General features: G+C 43.6%; 1 protein-coding gene and 1 long non-coding RNA gene across 2 annotated transcripts in view; one reads left to right on the top strand and one right to left on the bottom strand.

Moving 5' to 3' along the window:
* LOC100743164 (homeobox protein abdominal-A homolog) overlaps positions 1-19,225 on the bottom strand; it is a 41,048-nt gene that overhangs the window by 20,243 nt on the left and 1,580 nt on the right. Inside the window, 2 exon segments of the mRNA XM_012392694.3 lie at positions 15,230-15,262; positions 18,905-19,225. The exon segment at positions 18,905-19,225 is cut by the window's right edge and continues 292 nt beyond it. Coding sequence (XP_012248117.1) covers positions 15,230-15,262; positions 18,905-19,225 — 354 coding nt within the window.
* Positions 9,318-18,911, top strand: LOC117152411. The gene is made up of 3 exons (XR_004462792.1): positions 9,318-9,394; positions 17,135-17,241; positions 18,795-18,911. It is a non-coding gene; the product is annotated as an uncharacterized LOC117152411 (long non-coding RNA).

Consider the following 19,225-nt stretch of genomic DNA (forward strand, 5'->3'; position numbering starts at 1 on the left):
AAAAAAAAAAAAAAAAAAAAGAAAAAGAAGGAAAAGAGAGAAAGACGGGGGAAAAACGCACGTGACATCTAGTTGTCTCTTCTGTCAGAGGATACGCCTTTCTTTGTCTCGTCTGCTGGACCGACTGTACAAAATATTGCTGTTTACGACACAACGAGAGAAAGATGATCCGTGTTCGCATTCTTTTCCCAAGAGAGAACACGAGTTTCGGTTTCGTCGAGAGAAAAGGAAACGCGGTCCGATAAACGTGGACGACGATCGAGGACGGTGGCAGCGCGCGTGAGAAAGAATTTCCATTATTCGACGTCATGAAACCGTGCGAGCGCGATAACTCGAATGCTGTAGCGACCCGCGTAAATTGCATCAGTAGCACCGGCGCTGAGTTGGAAACGTTACTGGAAATGGTACAAAGCCGACAAATCGTCCATGTCCCGTAGCAATTGCGATATATCCTCGCCGAATACGACGCGTTATGTACGGTCTATGAGTGCGATTCGTGCGAGTCACTCGCGCACGAACGTCTAATTAGCATACGTGACGCCTCGTTTATTTTTTACTTCAGTTTCATTTCCTATGTTTGATGGAACGAGACACGACGACGTTCGATCTTTCAAACGGCGACGATTCCAGCAAATTTGATCAAGAACCTAATGTTTCTCGTCACATTCGCCAATTCGTTTTACGTTTTAAATAATGCAAAAAATAATATTCTCTTGTCCGTTTATCCTTTTTCGTTGTGTTTCGGCTTAAAAAAGGGCGCTTACATTTGTTAATCGCGCGACACGCAGCATGCATAATTCTCGTCGTTGGAATGGTATCGCGGTGAAGCGGTTGGCGACCGAATCTCTCAAAAATAAACCAGCCGGCAGCACGCCAATCCTAAAATACACGTAATCTCGTGCGCGCGCTAAATGGAGGGCCTCGATACGATCCTCCGGATTAAATTTTAATTTTACAATAAAGAATGACGTATTAGAATGCTGTTGGCAAACATTCCGTCCCTCGTAAGAGTCGTAAGGGAGGCGTGCGTCCCCTTTCGTACATCCTGGCTGACGCCACCTCTCTCCGCCCCCATAACGGGCCAGCAGCGCGAACAACCACCCCATAGAACCCCTAAAACTCTAATTACGGCCTTACATTCCCTACCGACCGTCTTCTACCCCTGCTCCTTTTCAACCCCCCTCATATTTTCCAACATTCTTCCTCTCCAGCCGGGTCCTCCTCCTCCTCTTCGCCCTCGTCACTGCTACGCAGCCCTCTCCTCTGCACCATTACATGCAAATGCCACGGCTGTCTCCTTCCGCTAATAAAAGTCGTGGCCGCGCAATTTAGAACATCCGACGTACAGTCGCAACGGCTTCCGAAAGATACTCGAGACGAGACACGGAATAAGTTCGAGGAGCTACCGACACGTCGGCGAAATTATTACTCATTAGCAACACCCCGGAACACGACTGCGATCCCGGTGTTTTATGCTACCTACTGGCCGTGCACCGTTTGAATTGTTGTTTAAAATGCCGCTTAAATTATAGCGAAGCGGGTACACGTCGTCTGCCAGCGAAGCTCGTAAACGTTTTTAGTGCGAGTTGAAAAAAACCAGTTGTCCCCTTGTGCTCCCTTGCTCCTGACTAATTTTTCCAGTTGTGTTCGATCGTTTAAAATATTTAAACATTATCTTTTATTCGATAAAACATTCGTTCCGAAGATGCTGTAATAAGATGGAGCTCGATATATATTAATTAGACAGAAGTAAAACAAGACAGGAATCGCTCCTTTATTGAAAGAAACAATTGGAACGGATAAGATCTTGGCCGTAGGTAGCAGTAAGAGCAGGAGCAGCGATCGTCGCGGTGAGGAACGTTAGGACCCACATAATGTTTAATCAGAGCACGTTGCGGCTTTACGATATTAGTTCCCGTTACGCACCCTCCTGCACCCTTTCCTTCCGTCGATCTTTGCCATTCTTCGCCCCGCCTGTTCAACCAATGGACGGTGGACCGACCTTTCGGAATCTTCCGAATATTTCGAAAGTTACAACCCCGCAGTGTTTAACCTTCGACAGGAGATGGCTGAAATGTGTTTGCTCGACTCCCTTCCAATCCACGCATGGTGACAAGGACGTCGTGTACACTGTACATATTGGCCGAAGGATTATATCGCTTCATCGAATGGAAATTGTGGGTGGCTATCAAGAAGAATGTAGGAAAAGTTGAATGTACTCTGTGTGAAAGGAAACGATGCATGTATAAGAGTGGCGACTCGTGAATAAGACGAAGATAATTCGAATTGTGCAATGGAAATATTTTCATTCGATCGTTATAAGCTCGAATATGACGTATTTATTTGATGCACATAATCATGCGGGAGGATCGAGGAGAAACGGGCTGTTGGCCTAGTTCAAGCTCTATCCTATCTACGTACGTGTGTTTAACTGCTAATTTAAGGTCTACCAAGTTCATTGTGGCTTATAACGGTGTTATTGAGTTCAAGGCGAACGCCATCTTCGCACTCGCTAAATAGATAATGCCTGCTCTGGATGTACCAATAGTGGACCACAGGATTTTGTGGCTCCCTGGAGGACTGACCACTGGGAAGTTCCCTATAAATCTACTAAGAATAATTCGGAGGGTACGGTTTTATTGTGAGCTGTTTATCGATCTTCACGTTGCTGCATTACGGAAAGAAACAAACATCGAACTAGACTCTCGTTTATGCTCCATGGGGCCCCATTTCTCGCGAACATCGAACCTTCCTACTTGCTGATCCGTCCACGTGCCTCCGCTCTGGTCGATAATCAAAATCTCGCAAAAAATCTTTTGTTCAACCCGAGTTACCATAGTTGCGTTAACTGTTATAAAATTAAACAGACTCTATATCCGTTTGTTTGTTACGTCATGAGCTGGAAAGTCATTCTCAATCATTTCCACTACCCTCCGCTAGTCTGATTGTTTGATTAAATCGACCAGATAGACATCCATCCGCTAAAAATCGAGCCTCGACTCAGCTTTGGAATGGCGAACAACCTACTAGAATCGTTTCCGAAATTTCGAAATCCGACGCAAACGAAATCTGCTCGCGGATCGTGCTGCACGATTCTAGTTGACTGCAACCGAGGGCGAAGAAGACTTTGCCAGGCAAACACGCGTATAATAAAAGTCGTAAGATAGGCGAATTCCTTCGGGAGCCGTAGCGACCGCCGCGCACTCCTCTTCAGTTTACTCGCTTCTAACTCCTGTCTCTCCCTTTCTCTCTCTCTCTCTCTCTCTCGTTTCTCCTCGCGATTCTTTCGTTCGTGCTCGCACGGATACGCCACGCGGACAAAGGGGAATCCCCCGCGCATGCGCTCTCGTCTCTTGGTTCTAGTAACGATTCCACCCACCCCTGTTATAACTTGTCTCCCCCACCAGCGACCTCTAGCCCCTCGTCCGACGACCACCATCAGCCTAACGCAAGCTACGGGAACGGACTTGGTGTGTACGTGTATCTGGACTTTCACACAGTCTCGACAAACACAAACGTACACCGTTTCACGACGTGAGTATCTGTACGTATCGGTTTGATGACGCGGGTGATGGGTTTGATCTGATTTTCCATTTCCAACGACCGAAATGTGCAATGTATTCAAAGCATCGAGATACGAGCCATAGCCGTTCAAAGGTTACATTTTTTTCCCTTAAAACCTAATTTCCTTTCTTTTTTTACCGGCTGTTAGCTTATCTCGCGGCCTCGTGAATGGGAGCGAAGAAACGAGTATCGCTATTTGTTTGAAAATCGTAAGTTATTCGATACGAGGTATTAGTGGAAGATAGCAGAGAGGAAATTAGTGTGTCTCGAAGGCGGTGAGTTCATAAGGGCGTGATCAGGCACAATTATGCTTCTTGTCGACCGAAGGACAGCATAAGCCGCGATTCGAACTGGATTAAAATATAATTGAATCGCGCCAAAGTTATAATTTCTTCGATCGGCAGCTCGTTAAGGGGACCCGCGCTGCGCACCAGGAATTAACTAAACGATCCGAGTACGACTCCAAAGTATCGAGGGATAAAAAAGAAGAAGAAACGGAAATGACGCATATATTCTGTGGCGATTCGGAGGTTAAAGTCGCGTTTAAAGCAGCGAGAGCGAAGAATTGTCGTTTTTAGCGATCTTTAAGCGATCCCATGGCCTTTAATTATGTCCCAATTAACTCGCGTTCGGGATTCCAATCTCCGCCCTCGTCGCGGCTCTTTTTGTTTTTCCTCGAACCCGTCACTATCGACGCGAAGCACGAAAGCAGTTTCCACGGCCAACGTAGAGAACCAAATATGTCTACAAAGCGCACGACAACGATACGTAGATGGCCTCACACAGAGTCTCCTTTCGTGTACGTGTCCGCTCTTTGTGCGTGTGTGTATCGCACGTGTACGGTGCATCGAGCTCTTCTCCGCGCTAACACTGCGACGAGAGGAACACCCATACACACGTATAAGCGCAAGAACATGAAAGTACACGGAAATACACAGAGACAGGAATGTGCACTACGACTACCGGTCGGGTTGTTCACGTACATAAGTATAAAGAGAAGAGGCGTAATATCCTGCAGCGGAGCCGCGGGACGGTACAAAAGCTGGAAATGGAGCCTTTAGTTTTTATCGAGGGATAAAAGTCGTGATAAGCTGTATCAGGGGTGTACCGTGAAAGAGCACGGCGACGTACTCACGCGATATCTAGACCGGATCGGTGCCGGTGTGTGCAAGTGTACGTTGCCCCCTCTTTCTGTAATACGACGGGGGGCCACAGTGAGCTTCGAAATTTCGAAGGTTATTGTACGAGATATTCCGTCGTGTCGTTCCACTCTGCAACCAAGGCGTCACGAGACTTCCACGAGCGAATCGTGGAAAGCGTAACGATCAGGTTCGAGCGTCGTCGATAGAATGAAATTTCTTAATCGTGCGCGAACAACGTTTAGTTTAACGAGCAACTTAATTCGCTCGTAATACATTTAAACGCTATACGATGTTTGCGGCTGGTTCGTCGAAACTACTTAACGCTATCGCACTATCGCGCATATTAATTCGTGCTAGAATTCGTTTATAATTCGTCGATGGTTGTTTTCTGTTCATCGTGTAGCATTTCTATTCAGAGGTGAAAGATCGACCCATAACGCGACAATTTCCAATTCGATGACAGTTATCTCGAAGGGCTCCGAGTTGCACACGCATTCCATCTTCGTCGAACGTCGACTGGATGTCCGGGGGACGGGTGCTCGATAATGGTTAGCCGACCGCGAACAATTAGAACGCCGCCGACTAAATTCCGAGTGGCGTAAATCAAGCCCTGATCGTTACGCGAACGTAAACATCGTAATTCTGATCAGCGGTAAATCTACCTGACATCGAGGTGGAGCATTCCGGAGCAATTCCTTCGTTCGGTATTGGCTATTCGAAGGCGTAGATTATACAGTCGAGTCTCACGGGAGAGGAAGGAGGCTCCAGCTTCGACTCCTCGTGTCCTTTTCCCTTTCCCCTGCCATTCTCTCCGAAGAGCAGAGAGCCGTGGTCTTTGCCCCTTCTCTTCGTCCACGTCTCTCTCTCCTCTCTCTCTCTCTCCTCTCTCTCTCTTTTTCTCTCTCGCCTCTCACGGCTAAAGGTCTATATCGCGCACCGTCAAACCTACCCGAATTGCTCGTCGTCGTGTTATGCAAACGGGCACATTTGTTACGATAGTACTCGCCAGGGGGTCGTTCTCCACCAGCGTGACATGGTATGGCGTGGCGTGGCGCACAGCCACGGGAGTAGCACGGCTATCCAACCGCGCCACGCTTTCCTCTCTCTCTCTCTCTCTCTGTTAGATCCGACGACTACGTAGTTGAACGTCTGAATCGCATTCTCTAGCCGGTGAGCACGTTTTCTCGCCTGGACAACGTCGTTTCGCGTGTCAGCGCTATGTTCGTGCAACTACGAAAGCGTTCCACTTGAAGAACGCCAACCACTGTCGCTAACAACAGAACGCGCAACAATCAACTGCCCTCGTTCGCGTTCATCTTTATTAAACTTTCTCGCGAGCATCCGTTCTGGCGGATAAAGTAGAATTTCAGTGAGAAACTGCGTGTCGATCTAGTCTGTTTCGCGATGCAAATTTCAAGATAGAATAGAAAGGGTTAGAAAAGCAACAGACGTTTTATGATTTTATATAATGAAAACATAAAAGGCGTTTGTACGAAAGAAACGTCGTCGATTGTTGGACGTCGCCGCATTTAATTAAATAATCGGTTAATTTAATCGACGATCAGGTAGAACCGATTTAAAGGATCGTCGATTTGTCGGTAGACGCCGAGGAATTCTACGGCTATTTAACGATCTTCGCACATCCTTATTCGTCACATATTTCACCGGATCGTTCTATCCTTCCCGTAAAATTTTATCGACCGTGAAAATAACACTCTGTCCGTGTTATATCTACCAAGTGACATTCTCCAAGTTTTAACGACCGTCACGCACCTCCATATCTGTCGGCTGAAACTTACCTCTTTCGATTTGATTTTTTCGAACTTCGTTCTATCGACGCGAGGTGCACGTGAAACGAGGTGTGCAGAAATTTTAACATCGAGAGAAACGATTTTTTCACCGGTTCGGATGTAACAGGATGACGCGTAGGGACGATTACATTTTCACGAGTAGGATTTCGACGCGAGGATCGAGGGAAAAACAGGAAAGATCCTCGTTCTTTCTTTTGTCTACGATCAAATGAAATGTAAAACGCTGCCATCTTCATTTTGAAGCAAGGAACTTTGCTTCCGGTTGCACTGTGCATTCGAGCGAGCGTGAAACGCCGAGATGTCCCAAGTTTCGGTCGAGAGATGCAATTTTTCTCTTAAACGCCGCGCTAAAGTTGAAAGTTTCGGGCATAGCGATGAAGACAAGTTGGACGCAAACTCGGCTGCTTGCAAGAATAGGATATCCAACGAAAACTCCAAACGAGATGTTTGTTATAGTGGAACTTTTAGCTAATCGCGGCTACGCTGTCGAGGAAATAAGGCTCGAATTCACTCGAAGAGGCGGCAATTTCCTTTTCTACGCGTATTCGCCGTCGATGAGGACAACTTCTCTCGAATTAGTAATTGGATTTTGAGGAATTATGCAGCCGACAGTTAGCCGAGAACCGGCCTTGTGTAACATTATTCCTAACGAACAGAGAAAATTACTTCTCTCTCTCTCTCTCTCTCTCTTTGCAAAGAAGAAAAATCATTACGCTTTTACCAAAATAAAGAAAATCAAGTCGGACGATTAGGATACGTTCCAAACTCGGCTTCTCTTGCCATGCAATGCGAATGCAACTCGCAATTAAGGCGCTCTCCTTTAAATCGACCGCGAAATTATTTTTCCGGTAATTCGAGCGACGACCTCATGAATTTCCAGACAGCATTGGTATGCAAGACGCTATGCGACGATCCAACCTCTAAACCTAAGTTTTCATTAGAACGGTCGTACCTACCGCTATCTCAATCCTCCTTCTCGCTAGGTATAATCGTATTTTAACAAAATCCTGTTAGCAGCTGAGAGCCGGCCAAACGGCCGTGGCGAGCGCACTATTTTACTCTAACTATCTACCATTGTACAATGCCTCAGTCTTTTGTAATTTCGCGAGCGCAAAATGTTACTAACTTGAATATTTAGCAGCGGCCTGCCGGCTCCGCCGAGAATCAAGCCGAATTTCCTGGAATAATTCAACCTGGAAACGTTCTCGCCAACCGAAAAATTGCAAAACCTCTACACGCACGTTGGAGAACTAGGCGAGAGAAATAACACGGCAGACGAAATATCATTCCTCTTCTTGTTCCCTTGTTATGTGTCTCGCGTATTTTTTCCCCCCACGGTGCAACATCAGACGACTTCGAACGAAGGGGAAACGAAGAAGAAGAAGAAATACACGCTGCTGGAAAAACGAACGAGCCGACTCGCCAGCTATCGAGAAACAGATAGCGCCGCCAGTGTAATTACGATAAATTGTTCCCCCTACGATAATTATCGGTATTCCTGGAATGGGATACGCCGCGAGTCCGTGTTTCTCCGGTTGCTGTTCACCTACAGTCTACAGTTCGATTTTTCCGACCCTTTCTTCCCGCTTGCGCAAATGGCAGCGCTGAATATACGATGGAACACGACACACACCGCCTCGACCACGGCTCCCCTGCTCATCTGTTCGCTGAACGAGTTTATAAATTAGAACACGCTCGTGTGCGGCTTCTTACGCCAGTCGAAACCGCAACTTGCATGTTCTCTTATTCATCCGTGCGAGACAAAGGTTCCGATACTATTTGCGTTTTCATAGACTTCACTGAATTTCAAATAACTCGGTAATTTCAACTTCCCTGTTAATGCAGAGAACGAGAATCTTCTGACAAATAGATCGTTTTAAACTTAAACGCTGCTGTTCCCTTCCGGTCTATGTGACGTTATATTTCAATAGACATCGTTAAAATACAGACAGTTTCTTTCCACATATATGCTACTTTCGTGTATTCCACAATGTTTGTTAATAATAAAGTTATTTAAAGAAAAGAGGAAGATAGAAGTAACGTAAAAATGATAAATAGCAGAGTCAATTGAAACAATAATAATTCGAGACAAAGTAAAACTAATCGATTAAATTGAACAAAATCTGTTTAACGTTCATCTAATGAAATTTCCACGTTAAACTTGTTGTCCCGTTTGTAGAATACGGATTTATGTAAAAAAACCTGTGAAACCTCGGACAGATACAACCTGATTGATTCCTATAACAGATACGAAGCCTTTACTTTCACTCGGCTGAAAACCACCATGATTTACGAACGTCACCAAGAGACATCGGCTTTTTAGCTCTTTCCTTGTCGTAATAGATTTCCCCGTAAACTTTACTGCTTTTTTAAGGGATGGGAAAGAGCGCGCGCGACTCTCGACAAAGGGTGCGCGGTGAAAGTTTACGTCAGGTTTGGAAAAAAAAGCCAGTCTTCGGAATAGAGGTGAAACCGTAAAAAAGGCTAAAGAAAAGGGTCGACCTTGTAAAATTCGACCAGTCTTGGAGAAATTTTCTTATACTTGCTAATAAGTAATAGATGTAGCGGCGCATGAGCGAATGGAAAATACGAAACGAAAAAAGAGCGACAATGTGCCTTGCGGTGCCAACGTTTTTTTCATTTACTACGTACGAAGGTAAACTCCGAACAAAACATTATCGCCGTTGTTCCTTCTAATCGTCAACCGGAGTTACGTTTATAGTTTTGGTAATACCACCGATCGATATCAATAGACGAACGTGCTCTTGTAGGTCATTCATTACAGCGAGTTATACAGTCGACTAGCGAGCGTACAGTGAAACGGTAGACGACGAACGAGCGACGATTACGACCAGCATATACTACACTTCTGTACAGGTATTTAAAATTATTTTAATATACACCCACTATTACGATTTTATCACTCGTCTCTTTAACAAACGAACGCGTATAATAATCCATCTCGCGTAGAGAATAAAAAGATTCATTTGCTCTCTGAAAACGATGTAACACGATTCTTGAAACAATAACCGCGGTGTACGTCTTTGGAGCTTGTTACTTTATTCAGAAAAGAAGGGAAAAGAGCGAGATAATAGACAAATGCTTCGTAGTAAATATAATTCGTAATATATAATATATATCGTATAATATATATACAGGGCGGTTGGTAACTGGTGGTGCAAGCGGAAAAGGGGTGATTCTACGCGAAAAAAGAAGTCGAAAATATAGAACAAAATTTAAAAAAATTTTTTTTTTAATTTTTCCATCGAGACAACGATCTACAGTGCGATCCGTTATAACATACCGCACGCGTTCCGAACGAAAATTCAAAATCGATTTTCTCGAAGACAGTCTCAAGTGAAAAATTTTTATTCTATATTTTCTTCTTTTTTCACCCCCTTTCCGCTTGTACCACTAGTTACCAACCACCCTGTATATCGTATAGTAAATATATATATTATAGCTGCGCGAAGTCGATATTCGCCATAGGATTCTATTCGATCGCATAACATTCTGACTGGACGTTTGGTAAATCTGTAACGACTTGTAACGTAGCACGCGACATAATCGTTTGCATATTATCGTTGTGAAAATAAAGCGTATCGCCGTGAAACGTATACGTGTGGTGACCGGGCCGGAGAATTTCAGCGAAGGAAATGAGCGAAGAGGACTCGAGAACCTCGAAATAAAGCATATCGTATGAATAAGTATGAATGGAGGCAGACGATACGTGTATTTGTAACGAAACGTATATATACGTATATTTGCAATTGGCACGTTTGACGTTTAGTTTCTATGGCATTGAAAAACTAGTAGTTGATAATACTACTAATACTAATAATCGTTGTCGATTATACGTACATCGAGTATGATACTTCGCCAATAAACAAAATTACATAAAACACACAAGATCGATGACTGATAGTAGAATAAATAAGACTAATTGCTATTGCATATACATATATATTTCAATAATCGTGATTAGAAGCTAATGAGAAAGAAAAGAAAAAGGAAAGCATAGCTAACTCGTGCTTATGACGATCCCACAAGGTTTACCTTGAGTAACCGAAAATAACCGTCGAGCAGAGAGGTTCGAGGCTGTTCTCTCGACCTGAGAAAAAGACAGAAGGTATTTTTCCAAGAAGGCATGAGTGTGAATCTACGGTGACATTTAGAATCGGCCGGTCGTCCGGAGGATTTGACTGGTATGATGGGTTCGGCACGCGACAAAACGGGGTACGCGCCGTCGTATGACCATAAAATAAACGTTTGGGGTGGCGCAGGCGGAGGCCAAACCTGGCAGCGCATAAACACTTATATAACAGCAATTAAACTGCTTTTAAGGCCCATAAAACTGCAGTTTCAATAATCTCAGTGACAACACGGTCCTGACCTGGCTCCGACTTCTCTCAGCCTCCGGAAGCGAGGCTTCCCGCCGGAATTCTTGAACGCAATCACCTTCCAAGATTACCCTTAACGTCGCGCACTTCTCCAGCCTCTACCCTCGACAGAATTTCTTACTTGCGGCAATACAAACGAAAGGATACCCGAGGGGTCGAGTGAAATAGCCTTGTCGTTCAAAAAGATAAAATTCCTACAAATGAAATATCTATTAATTTTGTATTATACTATCCGAAGGTCCATGATATCGTCATTTTCAAGAAAAAATGACCATTCTTTATTCGAAGTTTCAAATTGCGTCGCTCTTCTTCTACCGCTTGATGGACTCTACGGTACAGCGTCGGACGAGGACGGGATAGGTGTAAAATAGGGAAGAGAGAGCGACATAGAGAGAAAATGGGAGGGAGCGAAGGCGGGTGGAAACGAGCAGAAGCCCAGGTAGGGGAGGTAGGAACGATGAAATGGGATAATACGGACGCTGCAGGACGCGGCAGCCATCATCGAATGCTAATGAGGGGTTGGCGGCTTTTGGGGCGGAAGATTCAGTCCATGCAGTGGCGCACTGTTGCCAGAGAAACGGTCTGATTATAAATTATACATTATCTCGTGCTAGACCTGTGTACACACCGAAATCCAAGTAGACGTCCGCAGGCTACCGAGCCCTCGCATCAAAATGCGCACACCCGTTTACGGACTAGAGATAGATTAAAGACTCGTTGAACTGCGGTATTAGGGAAAGGTGGCTAACAAAAATTGCTCCAACCCGTCACACCCTAAACCTATCGTCTGGAATAATCGCCGGTCGATTTATCTTTCACTGTAATAGATTATTTGTCCGATGTAACTCGTCGTCCTTGTATGTAGTCGTCGTTCGCTATAAAATAATATATAGCGAAAATATTATCACGACGATATAATGCTATTTGTAGATTGTCTAGCCGTGCTTTATATTTTTGCGACAGGAAGTAAAATAAATGCGCCATGTTTCCCAGAGTGCGCGTCAACGGTTCAACGGTGAGGTAAAAAGAGGAGGAGCGCAGCTTGTAATTTAGAAGATTTTACTATTGTTGCTCTTCTCCGTTACGGTTACGGGGGTAAACGATTCCTGGAACGACACAGCAGCAGCGAGAGTTAATCAAGGGGTGGAGAAAACACGGCACGGCTGTGCGGTATAGTCCTGAGTAAGCTAACAAGAATGTTTGCTCGCGCACTGTTACCAGCAGATCGAACTGTTTATAAATTATACATTATCTGCTGATTGCTAACCATACACAAAATGCAAGTAGATGTTTACTAACCAACGACTCTTATCGTGAAAGCGTCAAACATTCCGCAATAAATAGAATTATACAACTATCGTACAAGTTTCTCACATTTTTATACTATTTCGAAGGCATCCAACGTCTTCGTATACGATTAACGAACGAAATTAATATTCATTACCTATCCAACATGACTGTTGGCGACCGTCAAAATAGCGAAGATACAATTGCTCGTAGTTATATAAGTTATTGACTGAAAATTTGGTCGCAGTCCAGGATGAAAGTACGCAACGAACACAGAGAAAAACAGACTCGCGGAATATCCATGGAGCCATCAGCAGGCCGCCGATCCCTGACCTCAAAATGCAGTACGTTCACATACCACCAGTGAAAGATTAGATATATACGTATCTGCAAGTTAATTCTGTATTATAAAATGGATGCGGTTCTTTCCTAATTTTACGACGCGAAACGCGTGCGTAAGACGTATGCATAACTTGTCGCAATGCGCATTTCTCTCTCCGCGAAGGAAGCTACAGCTTTTCAGTTAATCACCGTCGACCCTCTATCGTTATACGTTTCAAAGATATTTCGATGTGCATACGTCTAAAAAATATTCGACAGAGGAGAAACGCGTATTTACGCGGGTACGTAAATTTTGCTGCAGATAGAATTTTAAGGTGAGATGCCATGGTATTCTATCGGTACAGGCTTCGAAGCCACCCACCAGCCACCAATCCCAATTCTATACTGGAAAGCGTAGTACATTCACGTACCGGCGATAGATTATGTCCATAGACACGACGACGGATATTGCAGCGAGTGGAAGAAAAAGAATGACGCCGCTTGAGTTGAATTCAAAGTGCTATTTTTATATTACTTCATAGCGAATGCGACTGAGTATCGCGCAATTTCAAAACTTGCCCTTTTCGACGAATTCCAATTTCGGAAATCCTTTATTTATTATGACGTCGCGAAGCAGCTTTTTCGACAGTAGACGCCTTCGTTTTAAACGCATCTGTAGATTTATCGAAAACTTGAGAATTTTCGCAGCGAAGAAGCGAACGCGAAAACACGACGTGGCAGATTTTAGCAACGAATTTATCTTCGTCGTTCCACAGTCCATAAAATAAAGCCGGGGGACGTTAATAAAAACGTCTTGACTAATTTTACAACGCAATCGCTGAGATATCCCGGTGGAGAAGATGGCGGGTCTGTGACTCGCAATTGTCGATGCAAAAGAGATAGGGGAGGAAGAAATACGCCACGGATGGACGATGCATTATGCATCGTGTGTCCCCGGGCTAACGTTGATTCGCGTACATAACTTCAATTACAATTAGTCAAGCATCCTGGAGGTCTCTGTGCAACATTCCCACAGGTATTTCGGCTGACGCACCCCAACTTCCAAATGCATTAACGTCACGTTTCCTTCGCGCTCTCGACGCGCACAGACGTCTATCGTGGATGGCGCCGGAGAAGCTACGTATTATCTCCTAAAGCAGCAATTCTAAACCTGCTTACAGAATCATGTTTAAAAAACACGAATAGACGCAGACGAATAGACGGGACGCAGCGCCGATACGATTGTGACTCGACGCGAATTCGAGTCGAAGATATATACGTTGGTTTAAAAATATCGCGAATCGTAATACGATTCAGATAATAATTCTTCAAAAAGGCATTAACGTTCAATGATCAATTTCACTGTCGAAGATATTATCGAAAGAACAGGTTTATTCCCAGAGTAGGATCGGCACGACGGAACATACAAAGGCCAATTGTGCTTCGTTTATATGAATAAATTTGGATGTGATTTACCAGCAGGTAACTGTTCCCATCGTACACTAGCGACTTCCTGTCGTAATCGCACCCGTATTCCTATTTGAAATTATGATCCACCAAATGTAAACAAAACATCGCGATAAGTCCAATAGGTGAAGTTTTAATTTCACCTAATCGCTATTTACTGCGTCATTGTGAGCCCGTAATAGGCCATATAAAACATAGTCACGGGTATAATTTGCGGCCAACATTATCACGCTGACGACAGGTGTATACATGTCCTTCTTGCATGCGCAACTAACATAAATGAATAGGGTACGAGTCGGTAGCACGTGCTACCGGCACCAGGATTCGAGTAAACGACCTTTAAGCGGTGCCCTTGACTTTTCTTGACACACTTTGGAGCGCCACACGGACCGCTTGCGTTCTCCAAGGACACTTTTTTTACGTCGCAATGAATCCGCGAACAGCGCCATCTTATAAAGGCGACAACTACGGGAATCATCTGGGAGAGATCAAACGGCAGAAACAGGCGTACGAATTAGCTTTAAAACAACTTATTTCACGGGTATATTGTTAGGGGAAATTGTGAATAAAGTTTAATGGCGCGCGGCCACTGTTTTTTTTATCGCTTGAATCTTTTCAAGCTTAAACTTTTACTGCGAAAAAGAATCTTTTACGGATTGACTATATATGTGAAAATTGGTGTATTCGTTCAACCTATGCGCCTTCGATCTAATCCGATTAGCCATCGACGAAAGAAACAATGGAGAAGAAATTAGTTGTTGATAAGCTAATTGTCACCTTGCGTTGCTGAATAATTTAATAATCTATTTTGGTACGATGGTTTTGAATACGAATCGCGGAATCGATCATAAAACCGAAAATGTGACCGACAGTTGAAATAGAAGCCATGAAAAACTGGTAATCGTCTCGTATGATTGCGTTTCGTGAATGAAACTGGCTCTTACGTTCGAAAATATGGCTGCCATATGTGGCAACAGCGCACGCTTGAGAACAGATTGGCCCCTGTGTGTTTGGGGTCTTGTTTCATCTCCTTGGTCGTTTCAAGCTGACAATGTCAAAATTCCGCTCAGCATTGAAATTCTTTAAAAACTTGTGAAACGTGCAAGCCTCGCTTACTATGGTGATAAGTACCAGAGAGTAGAAATCTCGTCTTCAATATCAACGCTCCGTAAACAAAATTTTTAGCCAAAATGTTTCAGCGAAATAACTACGACAATAACAATGAGATGGTACTCACCGCACACGACTCTGTCGAACGGGCTCATCCAATCTGAAAGCAAAAATAGAAACGTCGTAATTAGTGTCAATCGATCCGATACGGAGATTATCGGGCGCTTCAACCCACCCGTGAAAAGCATGCACACTTCAGATAAACTACCCATACAGACAGACGAACCGTACACACACAGCAAGACCAAAACATTCGTCGAGAAGAGAAGGAGAAAGAGACAAAGAATAACAGAGAAACGAAGAGGACGCATGCAAGTAAGCAAAACTTATTCCAAGGGATACGCAATTAGAAAGTAGGAAATTCGCGGCAACTCCAGCATGCAAAGCCTTCGCTGCAACTTCGCCTGCTGGAAAAGTGGATTAGAAGCACGATCGTGAAACGTTCCAGCGCACCAGTCGCTTAATCCAGTTCCCATTCTGTCTGTTCCGTCGATTAAACCGAAATGTCACTAGATTATCCTAAACGTTGATTTCTGTATCCGCCGTTTCACGACAATGATCACAACGTACGGTCCGATCGGAACGACATAACCTCTTATTTCAGCCGAGACATAGCGGTATCTCGCGACATGCGTTGCCCATGAGTACAGTACAACGTCTTCAATTAATCGCTCGGTAGACTAATCGCGGACACTAACCATTCCCGGCATAGAATTTATCCCAATAAATCTCTCGGCTGCGTTACATTCGAGTGACTACCGCGAGAGACGGCGTTCCCTTCGTTCTCGGCTCGTAAAGTTATTCTTACGCACTCGTAAACCAGATAAGGACTTTATTGAATCACGAATAGACACTTCTTGCGAACGTTGCCCGATAAAGCTGCGCTATGGAGGATGAAAAAAGAAGACAGTTCTCCGCGACCTTTTTTTCCCTCTGTTGCTTATGCTCAAAGGCAAATATTGCCGTACAAGAGCCCAATAAAAACCAACATCGTTATAAATTACATTGAAGCACGTGTTGAGAAAAATCAGACACTGTCTGTACCGTTATGATTTAAACGTCGATTTGATGTTATCAAGTCGATACCATGATCGTTCGTTTCACGAATACCGTATGACAATAAAAAAAACATTACAAGAAGCACGCATTAAAACATGTTAGAAAGACTCGGCTGGTATGGCTTACATAAGTCAAATTCTTCTCTCGTGCGTGTTCCCAGTACCCGTTAGCCGTAGGCAAAATTTTCTCCCTTCGAAAATACGCAATTCACAAACATTGGTTCAAAAATAACCAGAAAACTGGTTGGTATATGATTTATGGCAAACGTTAACACGTTAGGATGTACATTACTTACAAATATAATGAACAAATCCTTTCTTGGCATCTTCTGTTCGGGAAAATGCACGAAAGCGTGGTAATATGGTGCAAGAGAAACGTTATTGTACAGTATTGATAGCCAAACGAACTTTGAAAAATAATTTGTACATTCAACGATGATTAATGGCTTCATCGAACTGTAGTCGTACATGGCGTACGTATCGTGGCGCGCTCTATCAAATTTCGTCGTTGCTGTAATTTAAGGCCTGAACGCTAGGAGGTGTTAATTCGTATAATGTGTGAATTCTACGCGCCATTTGCATCGAGCGAATGCAGCAAAATTTTCAAGCAATTGTTCGTTAGAAAAGCGTAAATCAACCGGTTGATAAATGACGAAGTGAATTAGATCGATAGTTATTCAAAAACACGGTCAAACGTATGTTGTTATTGTGAAATTAAGTGTGGCCATTGTCCGTTGAAAATTCTCTGACGAGATAACATCGATTCACGCGAACGATATCGCACGATCTTTCAAGAAAACGTTCTATCTTCAGTGCACAAGACAAAGCAAGTGTGCACGTATCACGAAAGCCAATTATATATGTTGGATTGGTTTATTTTCATTGGTGTGCGGCATCGGAAACGAACCTTGAAGAAGCCCCAGCCCCCCTCGTTACATTTTCGATGGAGGACGTGCATCGCCTCGTGTGCAACTCATCTGGACGACCGCGACGACACGAACGCGAAAAACAATGCAGACCGGTGAGTTGAATTGCTTTTAAAAACACGTACACACACGAATGCTTTTCACGGGTGTCGTTGAGAAAAACACAACGTCGACGACGGATTTGTCCGACCGTCACAAATACGGTAAATGGCGGTAAAATGCCGTCGGCACTTTGTTCGCGCTAATACTGCCTCGAACAAAGGCGCTTATACGACCTGTACTCCGAATGCATTATACACAACATAGAGAATAGCTGGTCGCTGGTATCGGGCAAAAATTTCAGGTCTACGATGATCACATTGCAAATACCGCTATCGTCCGATCAACTCTATTGTTTCTGTAAATCGACGAAATTTTTACGTATTGTTTGTTGCGCCGATAACAACTTAAAGCAACAAGAGGAACAAAATGGAATTCTACGTAAATTAACGAATCTGTCAAAGAACGGGTTTATGTTCGTGTAACGTTTGAAAAACGCACATGGCGCTATTTTCAAGTTACAAAGTTGTACGAAAGCAATGTGAGCAACGTACCTGACCAAGAATAATGACATGCAAATGGTAAGTGCGCGTTATGGAATAAAATTATTGTCGATTCGTTATTAATATCGGATCTACTGAACATAGAATATCTAGTTAATTCCGTTCTATGTATCCGCTATGACTTTTTCGACGAGTTATGGTAATAACGTAAATTGGGCCGTTATCATCGATCGATCAGATATAAATTATGTTCATATTGCTGATAACAGATTGAGTTGATGTTGTAAAAGTACAAAATAAATCATAAGGTCGAAAATAAATAGGTTAATATGATTAGCTACACGAGAAAGCTACACATATTAATATCTATACCGCTACAATTAGTTTTATGGGATATTTCTATTCTAGTTCAGGTCACGAGCAATGGCTCGAGCATGCCTCTAGCGCATTTTACGAAACATTCGAGGCATAACAATGTTCTAACAACTACATACTCTACATAGTTGCCCCCTGCAGAAAGAATGACTGTAAACACGTGTAGCGTAGGTCAGTTTCCATCTATCGCTCGAGATTCAACGATTTGTCATTTGCGAATATAATCTCTTACACGCTATTTCTATATTTTTTATGCCCTTTTTATTAACACAAATATAGAGCAAAAGAAGGAACATTAAAAAAGGACATATGATTTCGCCACGCACAATAGTTAAAAAATGAGCAAAAATTTATAATTTTGTAGATTTTGTACATTTTATAGTTCATGTATTTTCCATGATTCCGACCAACGATAAAACGTTGCTATTATCGATTTTTATCGATTATTATCGAGATGATAAATTTAGATTCGAGTCGAGCGTAATTTATTGTTTCGTTAATTTATTACTACGAAATATGGTCGACGTTTTAACTTGCAAATTTCTGCCATTCTCCGTGACTAGCGATAAATACAGACATAAATAAAACGGCAAATTCATTATTTTTTAACGATCATTCTGCTTGTACTTTCATCCAACGGTACGAATACAATTATATCGTTATCTCTGACGCATTATCAAGAACAACATCCGACGTTCGTTCATTAATGCGTGTAGCTACATACGTTTCAGAATCATGCTAGACATGAAGCGGCGTCAAAAACAAGTCAAAGGAATACATGTTACGTATGAAATATCAGCAAGAATCAGAGAGAAAGACGGAAAAACAATTACGGACTTACCGGTGATTGACATCCATGGATATCGCGGTATGTCCGAGATGCCGGGTTGTCCGGTGGTAGGTTGTTGGCATGATGTCAAAGGATCAACGACAGCCGATGCAGCGGCGGCCTGATGATAGAATTGTGCAGCTGCAGCCATGGAGGCGGACGCAGCGGAAACTGCCGACGAGGCCGACGCGGACGAGACCAGGCTACCAGGTGTAGCGCCGTTCTGATGATGATGACCAAGGGTATAATTTACCATCGGATCGGCGGACGTTGGTGCGACATTTCCGGTAAGACTGGCGGTATAACGGCAAGATTTGTCACCGGCGGTGGCGG

This window comes from Bombus impatiens, unplaced genomic scaffold (genome assembly GCF_000188095.3).
Source record: "Bombus impatiens unplaced genomic scaffold, BIMP_2.2 scf_1506, whole genome shotgun sequence".
Lineage (NCBI taxonomy): Eukaryota > Metazoa > Arthropoda > Insecta > Hymenoptera > Apidae > Bombus > Bombus impatiens.